This window comes from Amblyraja radiata, chromosome 1 (assembly GCF_010909765.2).
Source record: "Amblyraja radiata isolate CabotCenter1 chromosome 1, sAmbRad1.1.pri, whole genome shotgun sequence".
Lineage (NCBI taxonomy): Eukaryota > Metazoa > Chordata > Chondrichthyes > Rajiformes > Rajidae > Amblyraja > Amblyraja radiata.
Window position 1 is genome coordinate 119,792,993 of NC_045956.1, and position 27,366 is coordinate 119,820,358.

Genomic DNA, 27,366 nt, shown 5'->3' on the forward strand with positions numbered 1-27,366 from the left:
ACAAGCCCTCTTCGCCATCTCTGTCAATCCCAGTTTGTGTCATCCAATTTTACTTGGTTTCTTGGGCAAATCCCTCGGTTTTCCCCACTGTTCCCCCCCCCCCCCCCCTCCCCCCCTTCCGTACAACCTAAAGCGTTAAGCCAGAGCAAGGCAAGTGAATTGAATGGCAGGGTTATGGAATGGCATTGTTGAACAGAGAAACCTACATACATAGATCTCTGAGAATGGGAACAGAGGTAGACAGGGTGGTAAGGAAAGCATGTGGCATGCTTTCCTTCATCAGATGCAGCATTCAGTATAAGAAGTAGAAGCAAGAATCTGTAGATGCTGGTTCTGCTGCAGACTCTGAAGAAGGATCCCAACCTGAAACGCCACCTATCCATTTTCTCCACTGGTGCTGCCTGACCTGCTGAGTTACTCCAGCATTCTTGCGTTTTTCATTCAGTATGAGAGTTGGATTGTCATGTACAGTCACGTGAAAAGTCAGTTAGATAGGCCACACTTGCATAGTTGTGTGCAGTTCTGATCACCATACTATAGGAAAAACATGATTAGGCTAGAGAGGATTCAGAAAAGATTCATGAGGTTATTGCCTGGGATGGAAGGATTGTGTTATAAGGAGATATTGGATAGGCTGGGTCTGTTTAACTTGGAGTGCAGGAGGTTGAGGGTGACATGATAGAGATATATAAAATCATGAGAGACATAGACTGGGCATTTTTCTCATGGTAGGGATATCCATAACAAGAGGAATAGGTTTATGGTGATTAGGAAGAAGTTAGGGTGGTTAGTATCTGGAATGAGCTGCCTGAGGAGGTGGTGGATACAAGAGCAGCGACAGAATTTTTTGATGCATCTGGACAGGTACTTGAATGCGCAAGCATAGAGGGATATGGAATTAATGCAGGCAAGTGTGATTACTGTAGATAGGCATAATGGTTGGCATGGGCTGAAGGACCTCTTTCTGTGCTGTACTATTCTCTTTATACTTTATGACAATATGATGCATGTGAGAACTGCCCTGGTTTGGAGCTACCTCCATAGCGCAGGTCATTGGTTGAAGTCAGATGCCAGCATTAATTGGTGATCTGATGATGTCCCAATTACATTTGAAGCTCTGTGGTGAAACAAAATGTAGCTAATGGAAGAGGTGTGAGAACAATGCCAAAATAGAAGCTATCACGAAACAAGCATTCTAAACATAATTCACAAATGAAATAATGGCACAACCATACAGTGGCCAATTGATCACTCTTTTGGATATCAGTGCCAGTTTTTTGTCTGCTTCTGGCTGGTGCAATGTTCTTACACAGTGCCAAGCCTTTGGCAGAGATTTGAATCGTGGATACTGCAAATGACCTTGGATGACCTCAAAAGATTCTTGACCCTGTGTCTGGCTATAGCTGCACCATTTGCTGTGAAGGTCTATGTGCAGGGCTGCTGGCTGAAAGGCAACAGTAAGGGCAGGTTCAGGAACAGTTTCTTCCTGACAACAATCAGGCAATTGAACACTATGAACTCCCACTAAACTCCAAAATACAAACTGCCTGTGTTGCACTTGGAACATTGGGCTTTGTTTTATTTTTGAGCTATATTGGATGTTTTGCGCCTTGACCTTATTTTTTAATTGTTTATTACTTTATCTATTAAATACTGCATTTACAACTTGCTGCTGCTTCAAGTAGGAATTTAATTGTTCCGTTTCGGTACAAATGACAATAAAATGTTCTTGATGCTGATGGAGCACTCTTCCACATTGTACCGTTATTCATTTCCCAGGTCAAATTCAGCAGAGTACATGCCCGCAATGAACCATTCCTTTAAGAGAAACAAACTATATTCAGTGCTTGCCATTAATAATATTAGCCCCTGTAAATGTGTTCAGCCAATGAATAGTTTGATCTGTGCTGGATACGCACTGCATTCCTCAAAACAAATTGGCAACATGATCTATGTATTGTAATGGACTATGCAATTTAGAACACAAGGCCTAGAGATTTGATAAAGCAGCATAGTATTGATTTGCACCACAGCACGGAATTAATTCAAAAATAATTACCGAATTGCCATCTGGTATAAAATAGAATGCAGCATTGGACTCATAAAATTAGGACTACTTTGCTAAGGACTGCCTGTAAACAAAATGATAGAAGATGCAAAATAATCTCCTTTGATGCAGGATAGTTATAGAAGAAGAATTGTCCAAGAATATTGGAAACCTAAAAGCCTGTAGGCATCATGGCACATTGCTGCCTTGGTATGGTATGGCATGACATGGTATGGTACTTTATTTGTCATATGTACTGAGGTACAGTGCAATTAATATTTGTGTACAGTTCAGTACAAGTGTCGGTATACATAAGCACTTCGACAGATCAGATAATCATCTCAGATACAGTTCAAATATATAGCAGTAGTACACTGAGACAGTACACAGAGTCTAGATAGACAAACAATGCTGGAGTAACTCAGCAGGACATGCAGCATCACCGGATAGAAGGAATTGATGATGTTTGACCAAGAAGGGTCTCTTCGGGTTAAACCAGCATCTGCATTTCCTTCTTACACAGTATACAGAGTCGCCAGTTTGCCGCCATTTCCCAGTTGTTGTAAGTACAGGGTTCTTGATCTGACTATTAAGGTCTGTTGTCCTGGAGGCATTGCAGGGTCGGCCTGGCCAAGCGTAGCCATGGTGTCCTCCGCCACTGCTCCACCGCTGTAGGCCGCGTCCGGTCCATGTGGTCAGCCTCTTGGAGCGGCGCCCAGTCCAACCGAGCCCCAGGCAGCTGCAGGGCCTCCAGCGGCCCACTCCCACACCTTCATAAACAAGAGAGCACGTTGGAAATCTAGTTAATAGCCCACAGAAAGGACACTAATTGCTAGTTATGACACCCTGTGGAGGAATGTATTCAGAGAATGGTAAACTTAACATGACCCAAGAATCAAAACTGGCAGTATTAAGATCTTTGAAATGAAGAAAAAAGCAAAGCAAATTAATTGCTCAACATAACTTTGGAATAATATAATGCTTAGCAAATCAGCAATACCTCTCTAAAATCAAGATGATCAATTGAAACTAACGTGACAAATAGATTACTTAACAAATAAAATAGTGATTAAGAGGAAAAATAACTTTTTTCTGAAGATAGACACAAAAAGCTGGAGTAACTCAGCTTTTTGTGTCGATTAAAACTCCAGTATAGGAGCAAAGTGGTCCTTCTGCAGTTGTACAGAGCCCTAGTGAGACCACACCTGGAGTATTGTGTGCAGTTTTGGTCCCCTCATTTGAGGAAGGACATTCGTGCTATTGAGGGAGTGCAGCATTGGTTTACAAGGTTAATCCCCAGGATGGCGGGACTGTCATATGCTGAGAGAATTATGCAGCTGGGCTTGTACACTCTGGAGTTTAGAAGGATGAGAGGGACTCTTATTGAAACATATAAGATTGTTAAGGGTTTGGACACACTGGAGGCAGGAAACATGTTCCCGATGTTGGGGGAGTCCAGAACCCGGGGCTACAGTTTAAGAATAAGGGGTAAGCCATTTAGAACGGAGACAAGGAAACACTTTTTCTCACAGAGAGTTGTGAGTGTGTGGAATTCTCTGCCTCAGAGGGCGGTGGAGGCAGGTTCTCTGGATGCTTTCAAGAGAGAGCTGGATAGGGTTCTTAAAGATAGCGGAGTCGGGGGATATGGGGAAAAGGCAGGAACGGGGCACTGATTATGGATGATAGGCCATGATCACATTGCATGGCGGTGCTGGCTCGAAGGGCCAAATGGCCTACTCCTGCATCTATTGTCTATTGAAATACATCTTGCAGACAAAGAGGCAGAATCTGCATCAAACTGCCACATTAACCCATTCAGTCTCACCCTATCAGAGATATTCCCTTTCTTTTCTCATCTTTTCTCCACCTATTCTGCCTCTATACACTTAACTTGTTATCTCTCTTTCTCAGTTCTGATGAATTGACTGTGATTGAATTTGCAGCCTTGGACCTAAAAACATTAACACTGTATCACTTTTCACAGATGCCGGTTCACCTGCTGAGTGCCTCTGGTATTGTCTGTTTTTATTCCAGTCTCCTCCTCTTCATCCATGGTCTCCTTGTGTACGGTTGCAGAAGCAAGATGCCTACTGAAGCGGATCACAGTATTGTGGTACTCAGGGCTTCTATTGCTTCCAAGCAGTGGAAGTGTTTTTTGAGTATGCCTAATGGTTCAAGGTGCTTGTCAAGGTGCTAATGTGCTTATCCCCATCAATAAGCACAATCGCCCCAGTCAGTAAAGAATGTACAGAATAGCCTACTGAGTCCATATGCAACATGTGCCATTTTACAGTCTCAGTTGCAGCTGCCCACAAAGGACAATCCTGCTATATTTGCAGGATGTTCTTTCATTTTATGTTATTGGGAAGTAATTAGTAATTATGTAATTTTAAATGTTTCTTAGTTTTTGTCTCAAAATGCTATTGAGATTTGGCAATTCTCTTGTGGAATTGAAATCCATTTGATTCCACAGAGTTGATGTGATCAAGCTTTTCCCTTTGAGAATAGGGAAGATTCAAACAAGAGGACATGACTTCAGAATTAAGGGACAGAAGTTTAGGGGTAACATGAGGGGGAACTTCTTTACTCAGAGAGTGGTAGCGGTGTGGAATGAGCTTCCAGTGGAAGTGGTGGCGGCAGGTTCGTTGGTATCTTTTAAAAATAAATTGGATAGGCATATGGATGAGAAGGGAATGGAGGGTTATGGTATGAGTGCAGGCAGGTAGGACTAAGGGAAAAAAGTTGTTCGGCATGGACTTGTAGGGCCGAGATGGCCTGTTTCCGTGCTGTCATTGTTATATGGTTATTATATGGTTAATATGGGTATTTAGAAAACCCACCCCAGTGTTTCAGTGACCTTTCAGCATGAAGTGATGGGAGATTCACAACTAATATGCAAAAATGGTATTTTCCCATCTTCTATTCCATCACTTTATTTCCTGCAAATGAATGGAAAAGCTATGGAGCAAAGTTCATGATATTAATTTAAAATGATTAGCTGGATCTTTTAAAAACATTTTTGATGTATTGTACTTGTGTCTGTTAAATGGATTTTGAGATGGTGCAATCATTTTTGGAAAACACTTTTTTAGAAAATGTTTTGAATTAAATTGTCCATATTTGTTTATCATATGATTTTCATTTGGGAAAATGGGTGATAGTAGGGAACAGCACTCACCCAAAAGCTTGTGCTTGAAACTATTTTAGAATAATGGATTAACATAGTTTGGCATTGAATTAAGAAACATAAACAAAACATAAAAATTAGGAACAGGAACAGACTATCTGAGTCTTTACACCAGCTGCAAATGTTCATCAAGACTGGAATGGAAAAACAGGAGAAAGAGTTGGCCATATAGTGCTGCAAATTCAATCACAGTCAATCATCTACATCAGTACCACCTTGCAGTGCTCTCTCTAGATCCTTGATACTATTATGTCAAGAACTTTATTACTTCTTCAAAATATTCATGACGGCCTCCACAAACTTCATATTCCATACTTTCTCCAATCTCTCATTGAAGACATTTCTCCTCATCTCGGTTCTGAATCTCTTGCCCTTTAACCAATTGTGATCCTTTATTTTCATTTAGGAGAAACACATACAATCTGTCTAAACCTGATAGAATTTTTATATTTTCAATTAGATCACCTCTCATTCTTCTAGGTTCTAGTGAACTGCCATTGGTTCTATTCAGTCAGCGGAAAGACTATCCATGTACCTGATTACAATCAAGCTGTCCACAGTGTAGGGGAATAATGTTTAGTGCAAGATAAAGTCCAGTAAAGTCTGATTCAATATGGTCCAAAGATCTCCAATGAGGTAGTTGGTAGCTCTCTCCAGTTGGTGATAGGGTGGTCCAGTTGCCTGATAACAGCTGGGAAGAAACTGTCCTTGAATCTGGAGGTATGCGTTGTCACACTTCTGTACCTCTTACCTGATGGGAGAGGGGAGAAGAGGGAGTGTCCGGGGTAAGATTTGTCCTTGCAGCGTGAAGTGTAGATAGATTCAATGAATGGGAAGTTGGTCTGCGTGATGATCTGCGCTGCATCCACAACTCTCTGCAAGTTCTTGTGATCTTGGGTGGAGTTGTTGGGGACATGCAAACTTCCTAAGCCTTCTAAAGAAGTGGTGGTGTGAGGGGGTTTCTTGGCCATTGTTTTGATATGGCTGGTCCAGGCCAAGTTGCTGGTAATATTTACTCCTAGGAACTTGGCGTCATTTTCTAAGTCCAGGTTGCTTTAACTGCAGCTGGCCATAAAGGCCCATTGTCCTGATAGCATTGCATGATCGGTCTGGCCAAGCAAAGCTGCAGGCGTCCACCACCGTTGCTCCACCGCTTTGTGCCGCGCTCGATCTGCTGGAGTGGCGCCCAATCTAATCGAGTCCCAGGCTGCTGCAGGGCCTCCAGCCGTCGCCTTGATCCAGATCGACCAGTATTCAGCCTTTATACTCGGGGGCACCTCCCATACCAAATGTGATCTCACCAAATCTCTGTATAATTGTAGCAGGACATCCTTGCTTCTCAAATGTGGTCATCTTGTTGGTAGGCCAACATATCAATTGCTTGGTAGACACAAAATGCTGAAGTAACTCAGTGGGATAGGCAGCATCTCTGGAGAGAAGGAATGGGTGACGTTTCGGGTTGAGACCCAGCATCTGCAGTTCTTTCCTACACATTTCAATTGTTTGTTTCACCTCTGCGTTGGGTGTGTAAGGAGACCCTTTGTCCATCTATACCTTCCAATTTAATTACTTTTATATGTCACTTTTCTATTTTACTGCCACATCTTTATTTTTCCAAACCTAGTCTTCAATCTAAGCACCATTATCATGCACTATTCAAAAATCCCTCAACTGCCTTTCAATACTCAGAAATCCTATCAGTCTCTCCACCCTTGGTTTATTGATATTTTTCCAAGCAGTATTTTTGTTTATTCTTCCTCCCCGTCTGGTCTCCCATGATGACAGCATTAGTCATATGGCACTTTTGAAATGACTGATTTATGCCATTTCCAGTATTATAACTGCTACTTGTTAACTGACAAATACTTTCCACTGATATTTACTGCCCTTTTTGGTTTCTTAGCTCCACTCAAACTGATTCTAAAACTACATCTTGATCTACTGAGCAAAGATCATTCCTCACTGCCCCGCTGATCCCGTCCTTTGTTTACAGTGCTACCACTTCTCCTTTTCCTTTTTCCTGTCCTTCGTAAATGTTGAATACCCTTGGATATACTGCTTTGATCACTCTGTAGCCACGTTTCCCTAATGGCAGTTGGATCATCTGCCATTACTTCTGTTTGTGTTTTGAATTAATCTGCCTTGTTGTGAATGCTGCATGCATTTAGATTTAGCAACTTTAGCTTTGTCCTTTTAATGTTGACTGTACTTTGACATAATGTTACTGCTTGCCTTTGTTTCCCCTATTTATTTTACGTGTTTCTTTTCCATTTCACTGACCGCTTTGATTCTCTGCTCACTGCATTGCTCCTGCGATTTTTATCCCCCATGCCAGGCTAGTTTAATCTTTTCTAATAGGCCCTGTGAGGATATTGCCCCAAATCCTACTGAGGGGTAACCAGTCAAACTTGTACAGGTAGGTCGCACTTGCCCAGAAATGAAGACACAAGGAACTGCAGACGCTACTTTACCACAAAAAAAACCACATTGTGCTGGAATAACTCAACAGGTCAGGCAGCCTCTCTGGAGGACATCGATATGATCTCAATGACTCAGAAGTCTAAAGCACTTGCTCCTGAGCCATTTCTCCAGCCACTGATTCATTCCCTCTATCTACTTATTTTTGTTCTTGTCAGTGCAGGGCTTAGGGAGTAATCCTGAGATCACTCCTTTTGAAGATGTAACTTTTAATTTTTTTTCCAAGTTCCCTAATATCTGCTAAGAGGACCTTGGCACTTTTTCTATCTATGTTGTTAATACCAGAGTTCAATGGTTCCTTTATTATCACATACTATCTCAGAGGCCATATATGGTTACTGCATAAGGTTCTACTGCAGTTGTACAGGGTATTGGTGAGACCACACCTGGAGTATTGTGTACAGTTTTGGTCTCTAAATCTGAGGAAAGACATTCTTGCCATAGAGGGAGTACAGAGAAGGTTCACCAGACTGATTCCTGGGATGTCAGGACTTTCATATGAAGAAAGACTGGATAGACTCGGCTTGTACTCGCTAGAATTTAGAAGATTGAGGGGGGATCTTATAGAAACTTACAAAATTCTTAAGGGGTTGGACAGGCTAGATGCAGGAAGATTGTTCCCGATGTTCGGGAAGTCCAGAACAAGGGGTCACAGTTTAAGGATAAAGGGGAAATCTTTTAGGACCCAGATGAGGAAAACATTTTTCACACAGAGAGTGTTGAATCTCTGGAACTCTCTGCCACAGAAGGTAGTTAAGGCCAGTTCATTGGCTATATTTAAGAGGGAGTTAGATGTGGCCCTTGTGGCTAAAGGGATCAGGGGGTATGGAGAGAAGGCAGGTACAGGATACTGAGTTGGATGATCAGCCATGATCATATTGAATGGCGGTGCAGGCTCGAAGGGCCGAATGGCCTACTCCTGCACCTATTTTCTATGGTTCTATGTTTCTATGTTACAAGATACTTTTCTGGCTCCTAATGTACTGAATCTCCCATCAAATGTTCCCTCTTACTCTCCCTGTCCTCTTTTGTAGTTGAGCCACTGTAGTCCCATCTCTGACTACACTGACTGAACATTGTCCCCACAAGTGTACAAAAGTGAAAATCTGACATGAAGGACAAACGATACAATAGAACTTTATATATGATTTGCCAACAGGTGAGCAGATCATAATCTGCCAACAGTCATAAAAACACAAAATACATGAAACATGAAGAGTGGAAAGGATTGGAGATGTGCAAAGATTGGGGAGAGATTGTGGAATGGTGGAATTACTACAGTTATCCCAGCTGCTGATCAAGTCCTGTAACCTGGAGTCTAAGCTACTGCAGCTGAAAACATTCCCTATGCATAGCTGCATAGATGTCTATGAGTTCCACCGCATGACATGTTCCACTCAACAGCTGACTGGCCCTTCCATACCGTGACAGCTGATCATTTATAAAGCAAAAATTAATCGGTTGGAAATATGAATTGCCTATCATGTACCTGCCTTCTACTGAAGTCAGTTCTGAACACTAATGTCATACTTTTCAGAGCACGGCCTGGTTTAAGTCCCACATGTTGCTGCCCAGATCCATCCCCTCACTGACATCTCAAACTTTATACCTGCTCACCAGTCTCTCACTCCCCTTTTCCACTTGCCTCCATTGTCTCATTGACGTTGACAGACTCATTTAGTTTAGTTTAGAGATACAGCACGGAAACAGGCCCTTCGGCCCACTAAGTAAGCACGTACATTATCCTACACGCTAGGGACAATTTACCGATGACAATTAACCTGCAAAACTGTACACCTTTGGAGTGTGGGGGGAAGTCTGAGCATCCGGAGAAAACACAAGTGGTCACAGGAAGAAGGTACAAACTCTGCACAGACAGCACCCTTAGTCAGGATGGGTGTATGGCAGCATCTCCACTGCTGCATCACTGTGCCGCCTCTCATCTTGAGTTTGTGCATGTTTTTATCTCATCTTAGTTCCCGTGGATGTTCAACAAATCACAGAATTATATGTTAAATATATTTAACACTATATTTGGAGAATTTAATAGGATGACTGGAATGGAAAATAAAAATATTTACACAGTTGTAGAAACAAGTTAATTTCTTAAATTTATGTTAAAGCACCTTGCTGAGATAATCTAGAATGAATGTTAACTGTTACCTGACAGCTCAGTAATTGATGCATTTCTGATGCTGATACAATGTGGAGAATATTGTATTTATCATAACCAATTTCCTAAAAACTTATGCAAGAAATTAACTGAAATGCAATTATAGCAATCTTGAACAAGATTATTTTCTGAATATACAGATTCAAGGAACTGCAGGCGCTGATTTGCTAAAGTAGACATAGTGTTGGAGTAACTCAGCAGGTCAAGCAGCATCTCTGGAGAACATGGATAGGCGACATTTTGGGGCAGAACCTTTGTTCAGTCTGAAGCAGAGAAACTGCCTGACCCACTGAGTTATCCCAGCACTGTGTGACATAAATTTCAGTATGTTACTCAACTTTATCATCATATAAAACAAATGCAAACTAGTTTACTTGCATATGCTATAACATTTTTCAGTCAAATTAGAATTTTTTGTTTCTTCTAATAATTCAACTCTGTGACTCAAAATTGTTTTACAAAAGTGTTTGACATTTAAATCTATAGTTTACATTTTCTTAGGAATATTTATTGCTCTAATTCATCATTGCTTAATATGTAGGACTGTTTGCATAATGTCACTTAAGCTAATTATGTGCTTTCTTCTCTCTTACAGTGGTGTTATCAAGGCGAATGTGTACCTTTTGGTACTTGGCCTCAGAGTGTAGATGGGGGCTGGGGACCTTGGTCCATATGGGGAGAATGCAGTAGGACATGTGGGGGAGGAGTCTCCTCATCTCTGAGACACTGTGACAGTCCAGCGTAAGTAACTAAAGTAAGCCAGAGCAAAAAGATATACTTGAAAACTGCACGATAACTTTGTTTTATGTATTCATTATAAAGGTTTCAATCAAATAACAATATATGGAAATTCTAATATTCAAGGATAACACTTGTAAATTATACTATTTATCTTATGTTTCTCATTGAAGACAATGGTTACATTATATGAGTAGGATAACATATCAAATTGTATTTTTATCAATGAAGCAACTTGCGTCATATGTATGTATTGTTTAGTGAGCCTTACTAAAATAGTGGGATATATCATCATCATCAAAGAATATATACATTATAAAATATTCATATATTAATATGGAGAAACTATAGTTTAACTGGACAAGTGACACCTATACATTTAAAGTAGACAAAAATGCTGGAGAAATTCATCAGGTGAGGCAGCATTTATGGAGCGAAGGAAATAGGCGAAGTTTCGGGTCAAGACCCTTCTTCAGACTGCCAGTCGCCTATTTCCTTTGCTCCATAGATGCTGCCTCACCCGCTGAGTTTCTCCAGCATTTTTGTCTACCTTTGATTTCCCGGCATCTGTAGTTCCTTCTTAAACCTATACATTTAAAGTCAACGTTTAAAGTAAAAGTTTGATGCAAGAAACAGTAATGTGAAGGAAAGAACTGCTGATGCTGGTTTAAATCGAAGGAATGTGTGACGTTTTGGGTCGAGACCCTTCTTCAGACTCACTAACGCCTGTGTTAGAGGCCGTTCATTGTCCAGATCTGCATGACACACTGGTGTTGATTTACCAGCTGCTTGGCCACAGTGGAGAGATGGCAGCAGTTTTAAGACTTGGCCTTATTTATACTGAACCACAGATCTATTGCACCATCCAACGCCACTCATCTGATTATATTTGGCCACAATGACTAGAACATTTAACTGGGCTTGACTGTTAAACATTGATTTAGATCATTGTTGATCGGTGTCTCAACTTTATTTACCTCTCTTTGCTGCAAATTCATGATACAAAAACATATTATTGATCTCATTGTTTAGAAAAGTTCATTTGATCTAACATTAGGAACTTGTTTTCAGACCAAGTTCTAGATTTCACTATCCTTTGATTGTTCACATGCAGAAGTAACCAAGTTGTTGAATAACACTTATGCCTCTTGTTCTGGATTGCCCCACCTATGCTCTTTGCTTGGCTTCCATAATCTATTGTCTTTAAACGGATCAGAAAGCACCACCCAAAGTTTCAAACCAGATGTTGGGGTCTTACAAGAAGTAACAAGATTATCTCAACTGTTCTTCCCCTGTGGTAAAACTTTCCAAATGTATTTTCAATATTTGAATTAACCGGATGGAAGGATAGGGTTAAGTTTAGTAATCCTGCATTGAAACAGTTACCACCCATTAGCACCATTTTAAACAAATTAAAGTCTTCTAATGAGTCATGATGAGCAGGCGGAACTGCTGTCAACACAAAGAAATATTTTGTCCTCAAAGGAAATAAATGATCTTTTATTTTTCCTCAATAAATATAAAACAGATCTGGTCTAAAATAATGTTTCTTGTTAGTGATTAGAATACAGAGGGAAAAAATATTCTCTGAGCCAAGGGAACAATATCACAGAATCTGATGGAACATATCCAAGGATCTCGACAGAAATGCTAGATGTTATTGATGGTGCAAGAATTTATGAGGTAGATTTGTATTGGTGTTCTCCTATCTTGACAAAGTTGGAGAAATGAGAAAGATGGTGTTCACATAGTCTGGACAAATAGCTCACCCATTAAAGTTTGGGATGCCATTCAGTATGCATGTCAGGGGATTTGACACTGGTGAATCGAATTTAACCTTTTAAGAGCAAATCCTGAATTAACTGAAGTAAATGCAGGACATTTGTATCTGGATTCTTCCCTGGGAAAATGTTGACTCTTCAGGCATTTTCTTAATGATATCTTGATGATATCTTGAAATACCTGGATGAAGTAAAAATTAAGGGACATTGTGCTTACATTTTTTTTTTAAATTTGAAAAATATATATATTTCTGGTGGAATACAGTGAACGTGGGGAAAGTGAATTTCCAGAGTCCGTGTGATGAGTCCATTGGAGAAAGTGGGGGAGTATAACATTAAGAAAGATTCACAGAGACTTGTGGGCTAGGGTGAAATTTTGGTGTGGTGTAAATAGATGCTGTAGGATTGGCAAGATATATAATGCTTGATTAATAATGCTTGCCTTGCATTTGACTACAAATCAGGATAACGTTTGAGGCTTTGCATCTATCCCAATATTGCAGAGAAACATTCTCCCCACAATCTACCTTTTCCACGAACATAACTAATATGTACAGGTCGTTAAAACAGATAGCTGCAAGAAACAAACTAGACCACTAATTACTAATCAAGCTATAACGATGTGAATAAAACTCTGATTGTAATAGGATGGACGATCACTCTGGCCAGCATTGGGGCCGAGTTAAACAAGAGCCAGGAGGTGCTTACGGAAGGAATAATATCCCTCTGGAGGAGCAAGGAAATACAGTTGCTGGTTTACAAAAAAAGACACAAAGTGCTGGAGTAACTCAGCAGGTCCGGCAGCATCTCTGTAGGTGATGTTGTGGGTTAGGATCCTACTTCAGATTGATTGCGATAGGGTTGGGGGAGCTGGAAGAGAGGAGGGGCAAATCAAAGCCTGGATAGGAAAATGCATGTGAGTGGGGATTTTGACTGAGCAAAGACCATAGAAGCAAAGACGATAGGTGTGAGATTAGGATTGAAAGGGTGCGAGCTGTGAAGCTGGAGGAAGGAATATGTGGAGGTGGTGAAAGAGGGGAGAATTGGGTGCGTGTCTAGATGGGTCGCAGGCCTAAACGTGCACCGGTTTCTTAAACCCCCCCCCCCCCCCCCTCCATTTTCCACATACATTTCTTCCCCTATCTTTACAATTTGGCCATCTTCTATCCTTGTGTCTTTTCATCTCAGGCCTTTGTCCAACCTTCTGCCAATCACGGCCCATTCCGCACCTTTATTCACCTATCCCTCGCCAGGCTTTGTGGAGACTCTCCGCCCCTCTTCTCTTCCAGCTTTCTCCTCCCCCCTACCACCTCAACCACAATCAGTCTGTGGAAGGCTTCCTGACCCGAACATCACTTATATATTCTCCAAAGCTGCTGCCTGACCCGCTGAGTTACTCCAACACAAAATATCCCTCTGGCCTCCAATTAAATAACTTGGTTCACTACCATCCTCATCTGATATTGCTATGGCCCAGGAATTCCATTTCCACATACAATTCTACGGTCCTGTATCAGTTTCACTGTCATCCTTTAAATGATCCCAGCCAGCATGGAGAATCCAACCTAGTCTCTTGTTCATATCACATGTGTTTTGTTATCTGCAGCAAAAGACTGGTGTAAGGAAGCTGCAATATTCTACTGCAATTACAGTAATAATGGTACTTATTTGGTGAGATTAAAAACTGTATTGAACTGCGTTTTTAGCACTACTAGGTGAAAAATTATTGCTTTTCAGAATGGAATGGAATTTGTATTTTACAGTCGCCTAAGTTATTGCAGAAATTACAACGTACACCTTATAAAGATTGGAACTTGTACAAATAAGGCGTTTTCTGTGTGGGACATTCACATAATGAAATATATCCTTGTGTGGTGCTTTGGAGCATGGCAGGGAGAAATTAGTCTCTGATCCAAATTAAATCAGTTCTTGATTAGCCATGAGCGAGGCAGGCTTTCATGGTATTTTTTGCCGTGCAGCATCACACTTAAAATACTCAAATTTCTGTGTGCCACTGCGTAACATTCTGCTGAGTCTCAACTTATGGCAGTTTACATGGTATCTTTACTATGTACAAATAGCCTGGGATCTTGCTGGAGGAGGTCCAGGAGGAACTTCTCTCTGCAGGCTGTAACACCGTGCCCAAAAGAGTATGCATGAAACCGCACTCCTACCATGACCTATTTCAAGGAGCATTATCTCTGAAAAAGGGTCTCGACCCGAAACGTCACCCATTCCCTCCTCTCCAGAGATGCTGCCTGTCCCGGCTGAGTTACTCCAGCTTTTTGTGTCTATATTAGATTTTACTAGGCATTTGTGACCTCTTGCATCAGCAGGTTCGACCCTGCACCTTTCCCTAGGTTGCGCTGCCCACTGAAGTCACTGTCATTTAAACATCCTAGCCTTTAAATTGTTCAGGCCAGAACAGCTGATCTATGCCATATCTTGCATTTTATATTTCCCTGCAGAATTGCAGAGGCCCCTGATGCTCTCTATCCCCTCTTCCTTTTGCAGCGAATGAGAAGCTGAGTGAGCATATGAATCTGCCAGTATTGCAGGCATGGTCAATTTCAGGTATCGAGAAAGTTTGTATAACTCCTCATTGCCCTGCCTGCCATATTTCAAAGACAGCACAGCTCCAAGGGCTGGACTTTAGGGAAGTAGGACTATCCCATCCTTTCTTGCCATGTGACTGTGCACTGTTGTAAGGAAACAAATATATCACTTGTTGGGGATAAACAGCACGACCTCAGCATTTGTTATCAATGGCCAAGCTCTTGGTGAGCTTTTGTGACTTTTTTCCTTTTCATCTCCAGTGAACTTCACATGGAGAAGTGATCAGAACATGACATTCTTGTATACAGAGAAGCTGTATTTCAGAAAATTACACGTGCCCATTAGAGAGCTTTAATAATATTATTGTCAAAGGCAGGGTGGTAGACATTGCCTACATGGACTTTAGCAAAGATGGCTTGGTGGTAGAAGCCAGAAGGTAGGATTAGAGAGTTGTATGTCACATTAGAGGCTTGTGATCATGTACAACAGGATATAGCTAAACTGGGAATGTAGACCAAGAAATGACAGATGGAATTTAACTCAGACCAGTGTCAAATGTTGCATGTTAAACCAGGGCAGGACAAAATACAGTAAATGGCAGGGCCCTAAAGAGTGTTATAGAACAGAGAAATATTGGGGTACAAATGCATGGTTCTCATGAAAGTTGCAAGGTAGACAGGATGGGGAAAAGGTATTTGGCACACATGACTCAATTGGTGAGGATATTGAGTAAAAGTCAGGACATAATTTTACAATTGTACAATATGTTGGTGAGTCAACACTTGAAGCATTGCGTATAGTTCTGGTTGCCTAGCTTATAGGAAGGATGTCGTTCATCTGAAAATGCATCCCCCTCCCCCCACCCCCTCAATGGTTATTCTTGCAAAATCATTTTTTATGAAACAATATTCAGTTGATATTTTAAATTCCCTTCCGACTATAAACATTTTGGCTCTGTGATCAAACGTAGTAAAATACTGCATGAGTTTCCATATTTCATTTAAGTGATTGCTTAGGTGGTTTTATTGTTTATTACTTGTTCTTTTGTCGAATTCTCAGTCCTGTGTAGGAAAATAGAGACCATTTCATGAATAATTTCTTTTAAAATTGTAAAACAGGCCTTCTGGTGGAGGGAAGTACTGCCTTGGTGAACGGAAACGTTATCGTTCGTGTAACACAGATGTAAGTAAAACCTTTGCCATTCACTCACAATGGTACTGGATAATCATTTAAGGTTTAATTTCTGCAATTATTGTGATATTCAATAAATATTATTCACATGTTAAGTACAGAATGCTCTGAAATACACATTCAGCTAATCATAATCAGCACTAGAACGATAATCATACAATTTCCATGGGATGTTTCCATTATAATTGTTCTGAAGAAGCAATATGTTTTGTTAATCTTTTATATTCCTGACATTTAGTTTGCATTTGCTTCAGATTTCCAGTATTCTTGGTGTCTCTTTTTGATTTTGGAATAGCACACTCAATTTGTGTTTCAAATTATCTTTTGTATGAAACATCTAGGGCGTGACCTTGAAATACTTACTGTGCATTGCACAGGAGATGTGATGGGGAGGGAAAGGCCCAATAGATGTTTTGTAGGTAGACCTCCTCACAGTCCAAGGTTGTGTGCAATTGATCGGACTCTGGGTGTACATGTACACACATATGGCCTTCTTCTGAGAGTTGCACCTGGTGGACGAAAACAGAAATGGCTGGTGGAGACAAAGACTGGGAGGAGTTGAGGAATGCTTGGCTAGTGGATAGGAGATCAGGATGGACTTGCTCATGTGAGGCAGAGATTGTGACACTAAGAGCAAGGACCTAAGGAGTCAGAGTTCATTACTGTGGGTCCCGAAGGACATGCAGCAAGAGAGAAGTTGCAACTGAAAGAAAATGAATAACATCCTCAAGGGGATCCATTTGTAGGTGGATCCATACCCCAGACACCATGACCAAGGATGGTACCCTTTACCTTGTGTGGAAGCAGGTCTTCCTTTGGCTTAAGAGATTCTCCTTCAGAAATGACCCATACAGTTCACTATTTGGCTTTTCATTAAACTCCTTTGTGTAGTGTATTAAAATGTTATGTCGTGTGAAAGAATTTCTAGGCCAATGTTTTTAGTTATTTGAATTGTTCCCCAAACAAAAGACGCAGCACTAAACACGAGGCAGCTGCAACCTTACACAAGGTGGCCTGTCCCTGCCCTTGTAGATAACCAGTCATCTGTGGATTTCTTCACTGAAATATAATATTAGAATCCAGAAACCTTTATAACTTTCTTACAATGAGAATTACAAACGAGGCTTTGTTCAAGATTCACCATTTGGTTGAAGCATTGAGCAGCCTTGAAAGGTTTATGGACAGCTCAATTCAAAATGTGTTATTTGTCCTTTGAGATTGCCTATAGTAATAGCAGTCAACAATATATACCCAATGATAAATATATACCCAGTGACTATTAATGTCCAACATCAAACATCACAGCCTTCTTGAATATTATCCTTTCATCCTCTATATATTTTTAGTGACCCCTAAACCTTTTCAAACATTTAAATTGACACTATTATTTAAACATAATGGATCTGTAGATTAGCAGCAGGTGCACGGTTTAAGAAAAGAGACCCAAATCTCTGAAAATATTCCAAGCTAGTTCAAAATGTTTTTAAAAAGTCTCAGGTAATTTGAATCGGGAGCTCGAAACAATGTTTGGGATCAATTTATTGTACTTTTTAATATTGTGTTGCTGCCAAAAAAACAAAGAAAACAGTTAGGTATCAGTCAACAAATGAGAAAAATGCCACCTTTTAGACAATAAGCTTTCAATGTGTGGGAGTCATTGAGTTAATTACACAGCAATCTTGTGGTAGAAAAAGCAGTATATTTCTGTGTGCCTGGTCTCTATAATCAGTGAAGGTTACTCATTATAATGAAATGCGCTTCAGAGTTGTGTATAGTTTGTAAGTTTGGTTTGACCTGTAGCTTTGACCTTTTGGCGGAAACATTCCATATGGGCAGTCATTTTGAGAGCTTGTCTCGTGACTTGTTGCACTGGTGCTCCACTGACTAACTGCCAAATAGACTATTTCAAAAATTCACAAATATTTTGAGTGACTTCAGCCAGAAGCCAGGCCATTGTTGGATGCACCCTGACATAATTTTGCACTAAGGCTGTGGATAGTTTAATATGTGGAGTTTCTGCCTATCATGAATAAGGGCATTGTGATAAGAGGGGCTGAGGACTCACTGCAGCAGGAGTACCAATATCTCGATGTCTTCGATCAATCCCATGTCAAATCCCACCTACAATTGTGCCACCCTCCCTGAGGCACAAGTAAGGCAAAGCTCAGTTACATTGGTATACATAACTGTCTCCAGTACAGTCCCACCATAAGGCCAGCGAGTATGTTTTGATGGGATGAGGTACAGTTGAAGCAAAGGGCAGGGGTGCAGTTGTGCAAATTATCTGGTCGTGAATGCAACTGGGGTTCCTTTCTTATGCAAAGTTTTTTGGGGCTTTTTTTTAATGAATAACCTCTTCCCACCCAACAGAAAAATGGGAGCAAACTAGAGAGTTCTGCAACTCTGGGTTTCATGTACAGAGGCCAGCATTGATGTGTATATTGACACAAGCATACAGTGGGAATGGAATCCTCCTTATTCGGGTGGTCCTGGTACCAGACCTGACTGACTCTTGTAATTCCTTCTCCTAGCTGACTCCTGAACTTTGCTGCAAATGGAATGAGCAATTGCCAATGGTGATTTTTTTCTTGCTGTTGGTGGTCAATATTGATAGTTCGGAGAAGATGCATCCTGTCACTTACACCTGGATGTCAACTATTGGGATTTTCAACCTCAGTATAATTCAGAATAAAGATACTCTTCCTGACCATGGGGTACCCATTTTAACACCATTCTACTCTCATCCATTTCCTTCTCCCTATATTCCCAATGACCATCCCAGATTCTACCACTCATCTGCATACAAGGGGCAATTAATCTACTGGGTCGTGGAAGGAAATTGGAGAATCCAGACAAAACCCATGCAGTTACAGGAAGAACTTGCAACCTGTATAGATTGCACCAGAGGTTAGGCTTCAACCTGAGTTACTGCAGCTGTGTGGCAGTGGGCCTCCAAGCAGCACTATTGTGCCACTCCTATGGCAACCTACTGTAATAAATCCAATCAACCAAAATACTGTTTAGCTTCAGATTAGGTTTGTAAAAAGCATATTTGATTTAAGGGGAGTTGAAATTCCACTTTGAGTTTTATTGTCAGTTGTATAGCTAACTCGGAGAGTTGTACAACACAGAAACGGACCTTCAGCACACCACTTCCATGCTGACCGTTTTGTTCTTCTGCACTAATCGTATTTGGTCCTAGATCTGTATTCATGCCTTGCTTATTCAAGTAGCAGTCTAAATGCCTCTTAAACACTGTAATTGTATCTGATTCCCTCATCTCCTCCGGCAGCATGTTCCAGATATCAACTACTCTCTGTGTGAAAACATTCCCCTCCCAAGATCCCCTTAAAAACTCCTTCTCACCTTAATCCTTTACCCTCTTGTTTTTAACATAGAAACATAGAAAATAGGTGCAGGAGTAGGCCATTCGGCCATTCGAGCCTGCACCGCCATTCAATATGATCATGGCTGATCAGCTAAATCAATATCCCATACCTGCCTTCTCTCCATACCCCCTGATCCCTTTAGCCACAAGGGCCACATCTAACTCCCTCTTAAATCTAGCCAATGAACTGGCCTCAACTACCTTCTGTGGCAGAGAATTCCACAGATTCACCACTCTGTGTAAAAAATGATTTTCTCATCTCGGTCCTAAAAGACTTCCCTCTTATACTTAAACTGTGACCCCTTGTTCTGGACTTCCCCAACATCGGGAATAATCTTCCTGCATCTAGCCTGTCTAACCCCTTAAGAATTTTGTAAATTTCTATAAGATCCCCCCTCAATCTTCTAAATTCTAGCGTTTACAAGCCGAGTCTATCCAGTCTTTCTTCATATGAAAGTCCTGCCTTCCCAGGAATCAGTCTGGTGAACCTTCTCTGTACTCCCTCTATGGCAAGAATGTCTTTCCTCAGATTAGGAGACCAAAACTGTACGCAATACTCCAGGTGTGGTCTCATCAAGACCCTGTACAACTGCAGTAGAACCTCCCTGCTCTTATACTCAAATCCTTTTGCTATGAATGCTAACATACCATTCACTTTCTTCACTGCCTGCTGCACCTGCATGCCTACTTTCAATGACTGGTGTACCATGACACCCAGGTCTCGTTGCATCTCCCCTTTTCCTAATTGGCCACCATTCAGATAATAGTCTACTTTCCTGTTTTTGCCACCAAAGTGGATAACCTCACATTTATCCACATTATACTGCATCTGCCATACATTTGCCCACTCACCCAACCTATCCAAGTCACCTTGCAGCCTCCTAGCATCCTCCTCACAGCTAACTGCCCCCCAGCTTCGTGTCATCCGCAAACTTGGAGATGTTGCATTCAATTCCCTCATCCAGATCATTAATATATATTGTAAATAGCTGGGGTCCCAGCACTGAGCCTTGCGGTACCCCACTAGTCACTGCCTGCCATTCTGAAAAGGACCCGTTTACTCCTACTCTTTGCGTTCTCTCATTGGGGAAACTGACTATCTTTTCTATCAATGCCTCTCATGATTTTATATACCTCTATCAGATCATCCCTCAGCCTCCTTCGCTCCAGGGAAGACAAGCCCAATCTATCCAATCTCTTCTTATAACTAAAGTTTTCCAATCCAGGCAACATCCTAGTGAATCTCCACAGCATTTTCTTCAGCGCAGCCAGGGGACCGAGGATCTAGTGGGAGGGAGGAACTGAAGGGAATCCACATTAGTCAGGAAATGGTGTTAGGTAAACTGTTGGGGCTGAAGGGAGATAAATCCCCAGGGCCTGATGGTCTGCATCACAGAGTACTCAAGGAGGTGGCCTTAGAAATTGTGGATGCATTGGTGATCATTTTCCAATGTTCTCTCGACTCTGGATCAGTTCCTGTAGACTGGAGGGTAGCCAACGTTACCACTTTTTAAGAAAGGAGGGGGAGAGAAAATGGGGAATTATGGACCAGTTATCCTTACATCGGTAGTGGGGAAGATGCTTGAGTTGATTATTAAAGATGTTATAGCAGCGCATTTGAAAAGCAGTGATAGGATCGGTCAAAGTTAGCATGGATTTATGAAGGGGATATCGGGTTTCACTAATCTTCTGGAATTTCTTGAGGATGTAACAAGTAAAATGGATATGATAGAGCCAGTGAATGTGGTGTATCTGGACTTTCAAAAAGCCTTTGACAAGGTCCCACACATGAGATTAGTGTGCAAAATTAGAGTACATGGTATTGGGGGTAGGGTATTGACATGGAAAGAGAACTGGTTGGCAGACAGGAAGCAGACCAGGAATTAATGGGTCCTTTTCAGAATGGCAGGCAGTGACTAGTGGGGTGCTGCAAGGCTCGGTGCTGAGACCCCAGTTATTTATAATATATATTAACGATATAGACGAGGGAATTAAATGTGACATCTCCAAGATGACACAAGCTGGGTGGCAGTGTGAGCTGCGATGAGGATATTATGAGGCTGTAGGGTGCCTTGGATAGGTTGGGTGAGTGGGCAGATGCATGGCAGATGCAGTATAGTGTGGATAAATGTGAGGTTATCCACTTTGGTGGCAAGAACAGGAAGGCAGATTATTTTCTATATGGTAGACACAGGTTGCATCTCTGGAGAAAAGGAATGGGTGACGTTTCGGGGGGAGGTGCAATGAGACCAGGGTGTGCTTGAACATCAGTCACTGAAAGTAAGAATGCAGGTACAGCAGGCAGTGAAGAAAGCTAATTGGCCTTCATTGCGAGAGGATTTGAGTTTAGGTGCAAGTAGGTCCTACTGCAGTTCTACAGGGCCCTGGTGAGACCGCACCTGGAGTATTGTGTTCAATTTTGGTACATTTCCTAATTTGAGGAAGGACATTATTGCTATTGAGGGAGTGCAGCGTAGGTTCACCAAGTTAATTCCCGGGATGGCAGGACTGACATATCATGAAAGAATGGGTCGATCGGGCATGTATTTACTAGAATTTAGAAGGATGAGAGGGAATCTTATAGAAACATGTAAAATTCTTACGGGTAGATGCAGGAAAAATGTCCCCGATGTTAAGGGAGCCCAGAACCAGGGGTCACAGTGTAAGAATAAGGGGTAGGCCATTTTGGACTGAGATGAGGATAAACTTTTTCATCCAGAGAGTTGTGAATCTGTGGAATTCTCTGTCACATAAGGCAGTGGAAGCCAATTCACTGGATGTTTTCAAGAGAAAGTTAGATTTAGCTCTTGGTGCTAAAGGAATCAAGGGATATGGGGAAAAAACAGAAATGGGATACTGATTTTAGATGATCAGCCATGATCATATTGAATAACGGTGCTTGCTTGAAGAATAATATAGATGACTAAGTTGAATCCTGCACCTATTTATCTATATTTCAATGTCTTCAGTCATATTCTGTTGTTGTCATCAAAGGTGAGCCAGTAGGTTTGGATTCAACTTAGTCATCTATATTATTCTGACAGGTATTGGGTGGCCTCTTATATTTTTCGGAACATCAAGCATTTGCTTGCATCATTTTCAAGTCTCATGTATATAGGGCCACAACTAAAAACATAAGTCAATATCCAATTTGGTTTCAACAGCAAAAGTAATAAAAATTGACTGGATAATTCACTTCATGGTGGTTTTTACTCGCATAAAGCACATGTCCTAGTTAAACACTCTTACATTTAAAATCAATTGTTAATCACAATTGTCTATTGTGATTATCCAACGTGCTCCTATTTGATTCATTAACTGTGGACAAGCTGAAAAGTGATCCTTTTGCAGTGACAATAAGATGTGGTCTGTAATGAAATTGTCACAATAGACTCGTTATTGGGGATAGATACGTTTTGTGTAGTTTTGCTTCAGGCTTCGGCATCAATACGACCACATTCTAAACATACTTGATGATAGGTACCCAGGCTACAATTTGATATTTAAATAAGATAATAAGGCATTTGTACTGCTTTGGTTACACATATTTAAAGCTAGACTTCAGAAGTTCAAGATTAGTACATGGCCACATTTTAAGAAATGTTCTCTGTTTGAAAAATAATTTCTTTATGTACAATATGTGCATTCAGTGACAATTGACATTCAATTCCTGTGGCATGTGATGATAAAAATGTAGTTTTTCTTGGGAGAAAAATTATGTCAAAAATAAGAAATTTGCACAAAATAAACCAAAAAAATGTTTTTATCTTCCCCAACCCCTTCATTCAGTCATGTCCGATTGGATCGCGAGACTTTCGTGAAAAGCAGTGTGCAGACTTTGACAACTTACCTTTCCGTGGCAAATATTACAACTGGAAGCCGTACACTGGAGGTTGGTGTGATGATCTGTTACTTGGGTTTTTTGTTTGCTATTTATCTTATATTTGTCCCTTTTTCCCTCAGCAGTGTTCTTTGACCAAGTAATTCTCAAACAATTGGGGCAAGGAACTATTAGTTCCCTTGTCAATCCAACTCTGTAATTGATCCGAGGATAAAATGTGAAGGAACTAAATACTTTTTAGCCTCCCTTATTACTAGATCTTACATCTGCTCCCTGTGCCAACAAAGATAAGCACAGAAACAAACATGCCTTACTTTGTTGTTGTAGCTTTGAAGTTCTGTGTTATTCTACTTTATGTTTACATGTATAAATACTGATGAAATCAAAGAAGCCAGTTCTTACTACTCAATTTCATTTAGTATTAGTAACAAGCAATGTGCCTATGAAACACATAAACCAGAATTCTATGACTAACAGCAAGTGTTTGAAATGTGTTTCATTTGACGCATTTCAACATCCCACCCTTAGACAAAATTCCTTTCAACAATGAAAACTTGGGTCTTAATGTCAGTGAGTGGTTAAACACCAGCTGCCTAATATACACCCTGTCTGACTTACTGCTTCCTTGCCTTCAACTGCTTATAGTCTTCCACTTGCCAATAGTTAAAATCTGTCACTGGTTGTTTAGGCTTGCAAGTGATGAAATGTTATTTGGATGAGAGATTAGGAAGATGGCACTGCTGTAGCTAAATCCTAGCATAAGTTATAGGTTCTAAACCAGGTAGAAGAAAATTACAGACAGAATTAGTCAAAGTGCTTTAATTTTCGTATCATATGGACATTTATAAACTCAGAATATTAAAAACTAAATATACTGTCTGAAATGTTGCTTTTCTGATTTTTTTTTTTTTTTAGCCTTTGGAGAATATTACAGCACCACTGATTTCTCTTGCATTTTGTTTTGTCTTTTCATTCAACAGGTGGTGTTAAGCCATGTGCTTTAAACTGCTTGGCTGAAGGATATAACTTTTACACTGAACGGTCTCCTGCAGTCATTGATGGAACTCGCTGTCAGGCAGATTCACTGGACATCTGTATCAATGGAGAATGCAAGGTTCAATATACCTTACTGTTAAACCATTTAGAAGTAGTTCTATTTCCTCATGACATTTAAGCTTTTCATGAATAGCGATGAGAATATATTGTGCGAGGTAATAAACTTGTGAAGTTTGTGCTCTTTGTTAAAAATGAGGTCAAATCCGTTAAAAAAAAGACAAATTAAATAAATCTACCTTTTTTGTAAATTTTAAGAGGTTCACTGAATCTGGAAACATTAGAGGAAACTACATTATTTTCATTATAAGAGAGAAAGCCAAGAGGGAAAGGCAACTGATAGATAAATTCAAAAGAAGGCTGCTAGGATTCCTGGAGTCTGCAACTCCTGGGTTTGCTCATCCCTTCCCATCCAACGCACCTCATTCCAGGATACATTACCCTGTGACCGCAGGGGATGTAACTATACAGAGACGGAAACCGCTGTCAAAACATGGAGAGGACCGGGGGACACAATTTCTTGGCGGCCGCGCGCGCATGCGCACACTCACACACACACGTGAGGCATCGGAAGCTTCAGCCGTGCGCCCTGTGAACGGTAATTTGCTTGGGGTTCTTCCAGTTTCCAGCCCCGCGACGTGGATGCTTCTACTATGGGGCCGTTACCGTTAGAATGCGTCAATTGCTGCAGATCTGTACCACAGATTTAAAAAACACTGGAAATCATGCTGGACAACATAATATAGGACAGGACACTTTCAAGCTGCTTGTCCTGTCCTATATTATGTTCTCTATTGTCCAGCATGATGTCCCTTGTTTTTTAAATCTGTGGAACTCGTGGACGCAACTTAGCGACTCGTGGCGCTAACGGCAGGTACCCAGGAAACTTGTTAACTCTTGAAAAACTTTAAACATGTTTAAAGATTTCCACGAGTCAAATTTACTCTTGAAGTTAAAATTTGAAACATTTAAACTCATTGTAAGAACATAGTGGCCCGTGAGTTTACCCTAGTGACTCTCAAGTTCAAGTTCAAGTGAGTTTATTGTCATGTGTCCCTGTATAGGACAATGAAATTCTTGCTTTGCTTAAGCACACAGAAAATAGTAGGCATTTACTACAAAACAGATAAATGTGTCCATATACCATGATATAAATATATACACACATGAATAAATAAACTGATAGTGCAAATAACAGAAAGTGGTTGGTAATAATCAGAGTTTTGTCCGAGCCAGGTTTAATAGCCTGATGGCTGAGGGGAAGTAACTATTCCTGAACCTGGTTGTTGCAGTCTTCAGGCTCCTGTACCTTCTACCTGAAGGTAGCAGGGAGATGAGTGTGTGGCCAGGATGGTGTGGGTCTTTGATGATACTGCCAGCCTTTTTGAGGCAGCGACTGCGATAAATCCCCTCGATGGAAGGAAGGTCAGAGCCGATGATGGACTGGGCAGTGTTTACTACTTTTTGTAGTCTTTTCCTTTCCAGGGCGCTCAAATTGCCGAACCAAGCCACGATGCAACCGGTCAGCATGCTCTCGACTGTGCACCTGTAGAAGTTCGAGAGAGTCTTCCTTGACAATCCGACTCTCCGTAATCTTCTCAGGAAGTAGAGGCGCTGATGTGCTTTTTTGATGATTGCATTAGTGTTCTCGGACCAGGAAAGATCTTCAGAGATGTGCACGCCCAGGAATTTGAAGCTCTTGACCCTTTCAACCATCGACCCGTTGATATAAATGGGGCTGTGGGTCCCCCTCCTACTCCTTCCAAAGTCCACAATCAGTTCCTTGGTTTTGCTGGTGTTGAGGGCCAGGTTATTGCGCTGGCACCATATGGACAGTTGCTCGATCTCTCTTCTGTACTCTGACTCATCCCCATCAGTGATACGCCCCACAAACGTTGCATATCCATTCCCTCCTTGAGTCTACCGTGGGTTTGGCCTGAGTGCCAGAAGTGAAATGTTGAAGATTAGTCATCTCCGGAGAACTTGGATGGGTGAAGTTTCGGGTCGAGACCTTTCTTCAAACTTTAGACACTTCTTTCACCCGAAACGTCACCCGTCCATGTTCTCCACAGATACTGCCTGACATGTTGAGTTACTCCAGCACTTTGTTTTTTTTTCGTAAACCAGCTTCTGTAGTTCCTTGTGTTCCAAAATGTAATGCTTTATAAATGTCCAGAGATGCTGCCTGTCCCGCGGAGTTACTCCAGCACTTTGCGTCTGTGTCCCTGGAGACCTCGTTTCCCACGCAATGTGACATCTACCGTGCATACATTGCCAACTGTTGTTTTGGTAGCAGCAACATAATCTCCCGGTTAGTACACTCAGTGTTGCTGAGGCCTAGTTTATGTAGAGACAAGAAACTGCAGAAGCTGGAATCATGATCATAAAACACACACAAAGTGTTGGAGGAACTCACACAGCACTGGAGTAACTCAGCAGGACAGGCAGCATCAGCGGAGGGAATGGACAGACGTTTATTCGGCTTGAAAAGAAGGGACCCGATCCGAAACGTTGCATATCCATTCCCTCCACAGATGCTGCCTGACCCGCTGGCTTACTTCGACACTTTGTGAGTTCATTTTATAGGAGCAGAATTAGGCCATTCGGCCCATCGAGTTGCTCCAACGCTTTGTGTTTCGCTCAACATGCCAGCATCTGTGGTCCCCCATGTCTCCATTTGACAGCTGAAAGAACTGAGCGGGTCATGGAGTCTGAAGAAGGACCCTGACCCGAAACCTCGCCCGCCCGTTTCCTTCCACCGATTTCATGTAGTCACTTTTCAATAAAACCCCACTGCCCCAGTTATTCCAAGTCCATTTAATTCCGCGTGTCTCCATTTCATTCATTAAGTCGCCGGTACTGTCACATCGTTCGTTTTCGGTCAATACAACAGAACAGTCTGAAGAAGGGCGACGATAGACACAAAAAGCTGG

General features: G+C 41.3%; 1 protein-coding gene across 1 annotated transcript in view; it reads left to right on the forward strand.

Moving 5' to 3' along the window:
- adamts6 (ADAM metallopeptidase with thrombospondin type 1 motif 6) overlaps positions 1-27,366 on the forward strand; it is a 258,203-nt gene that overhangs the window by 181,227 nt on the left and 49,610 nt on the right. Inside the window, exons 13-16 of the mRNA XM_033029876.1 lie at positions 10,481-10,626; positions 16,079-16,142; positions 23,329-23,431; positions 24,361-24,494. Coding sequence (XP_032885767.1) covers positions 10,481-10,626; positions 16,079-16,142; positions 23,329-23,431; positions 24,361-24,494 — 447 coding nt within the window. The remainder of the gene's footprint in view (positions 1-10,480; positions 10,627-16,078; positions 16,143-23,328; positions 23,432-24,360; positions 24,495-27,366) is intronic.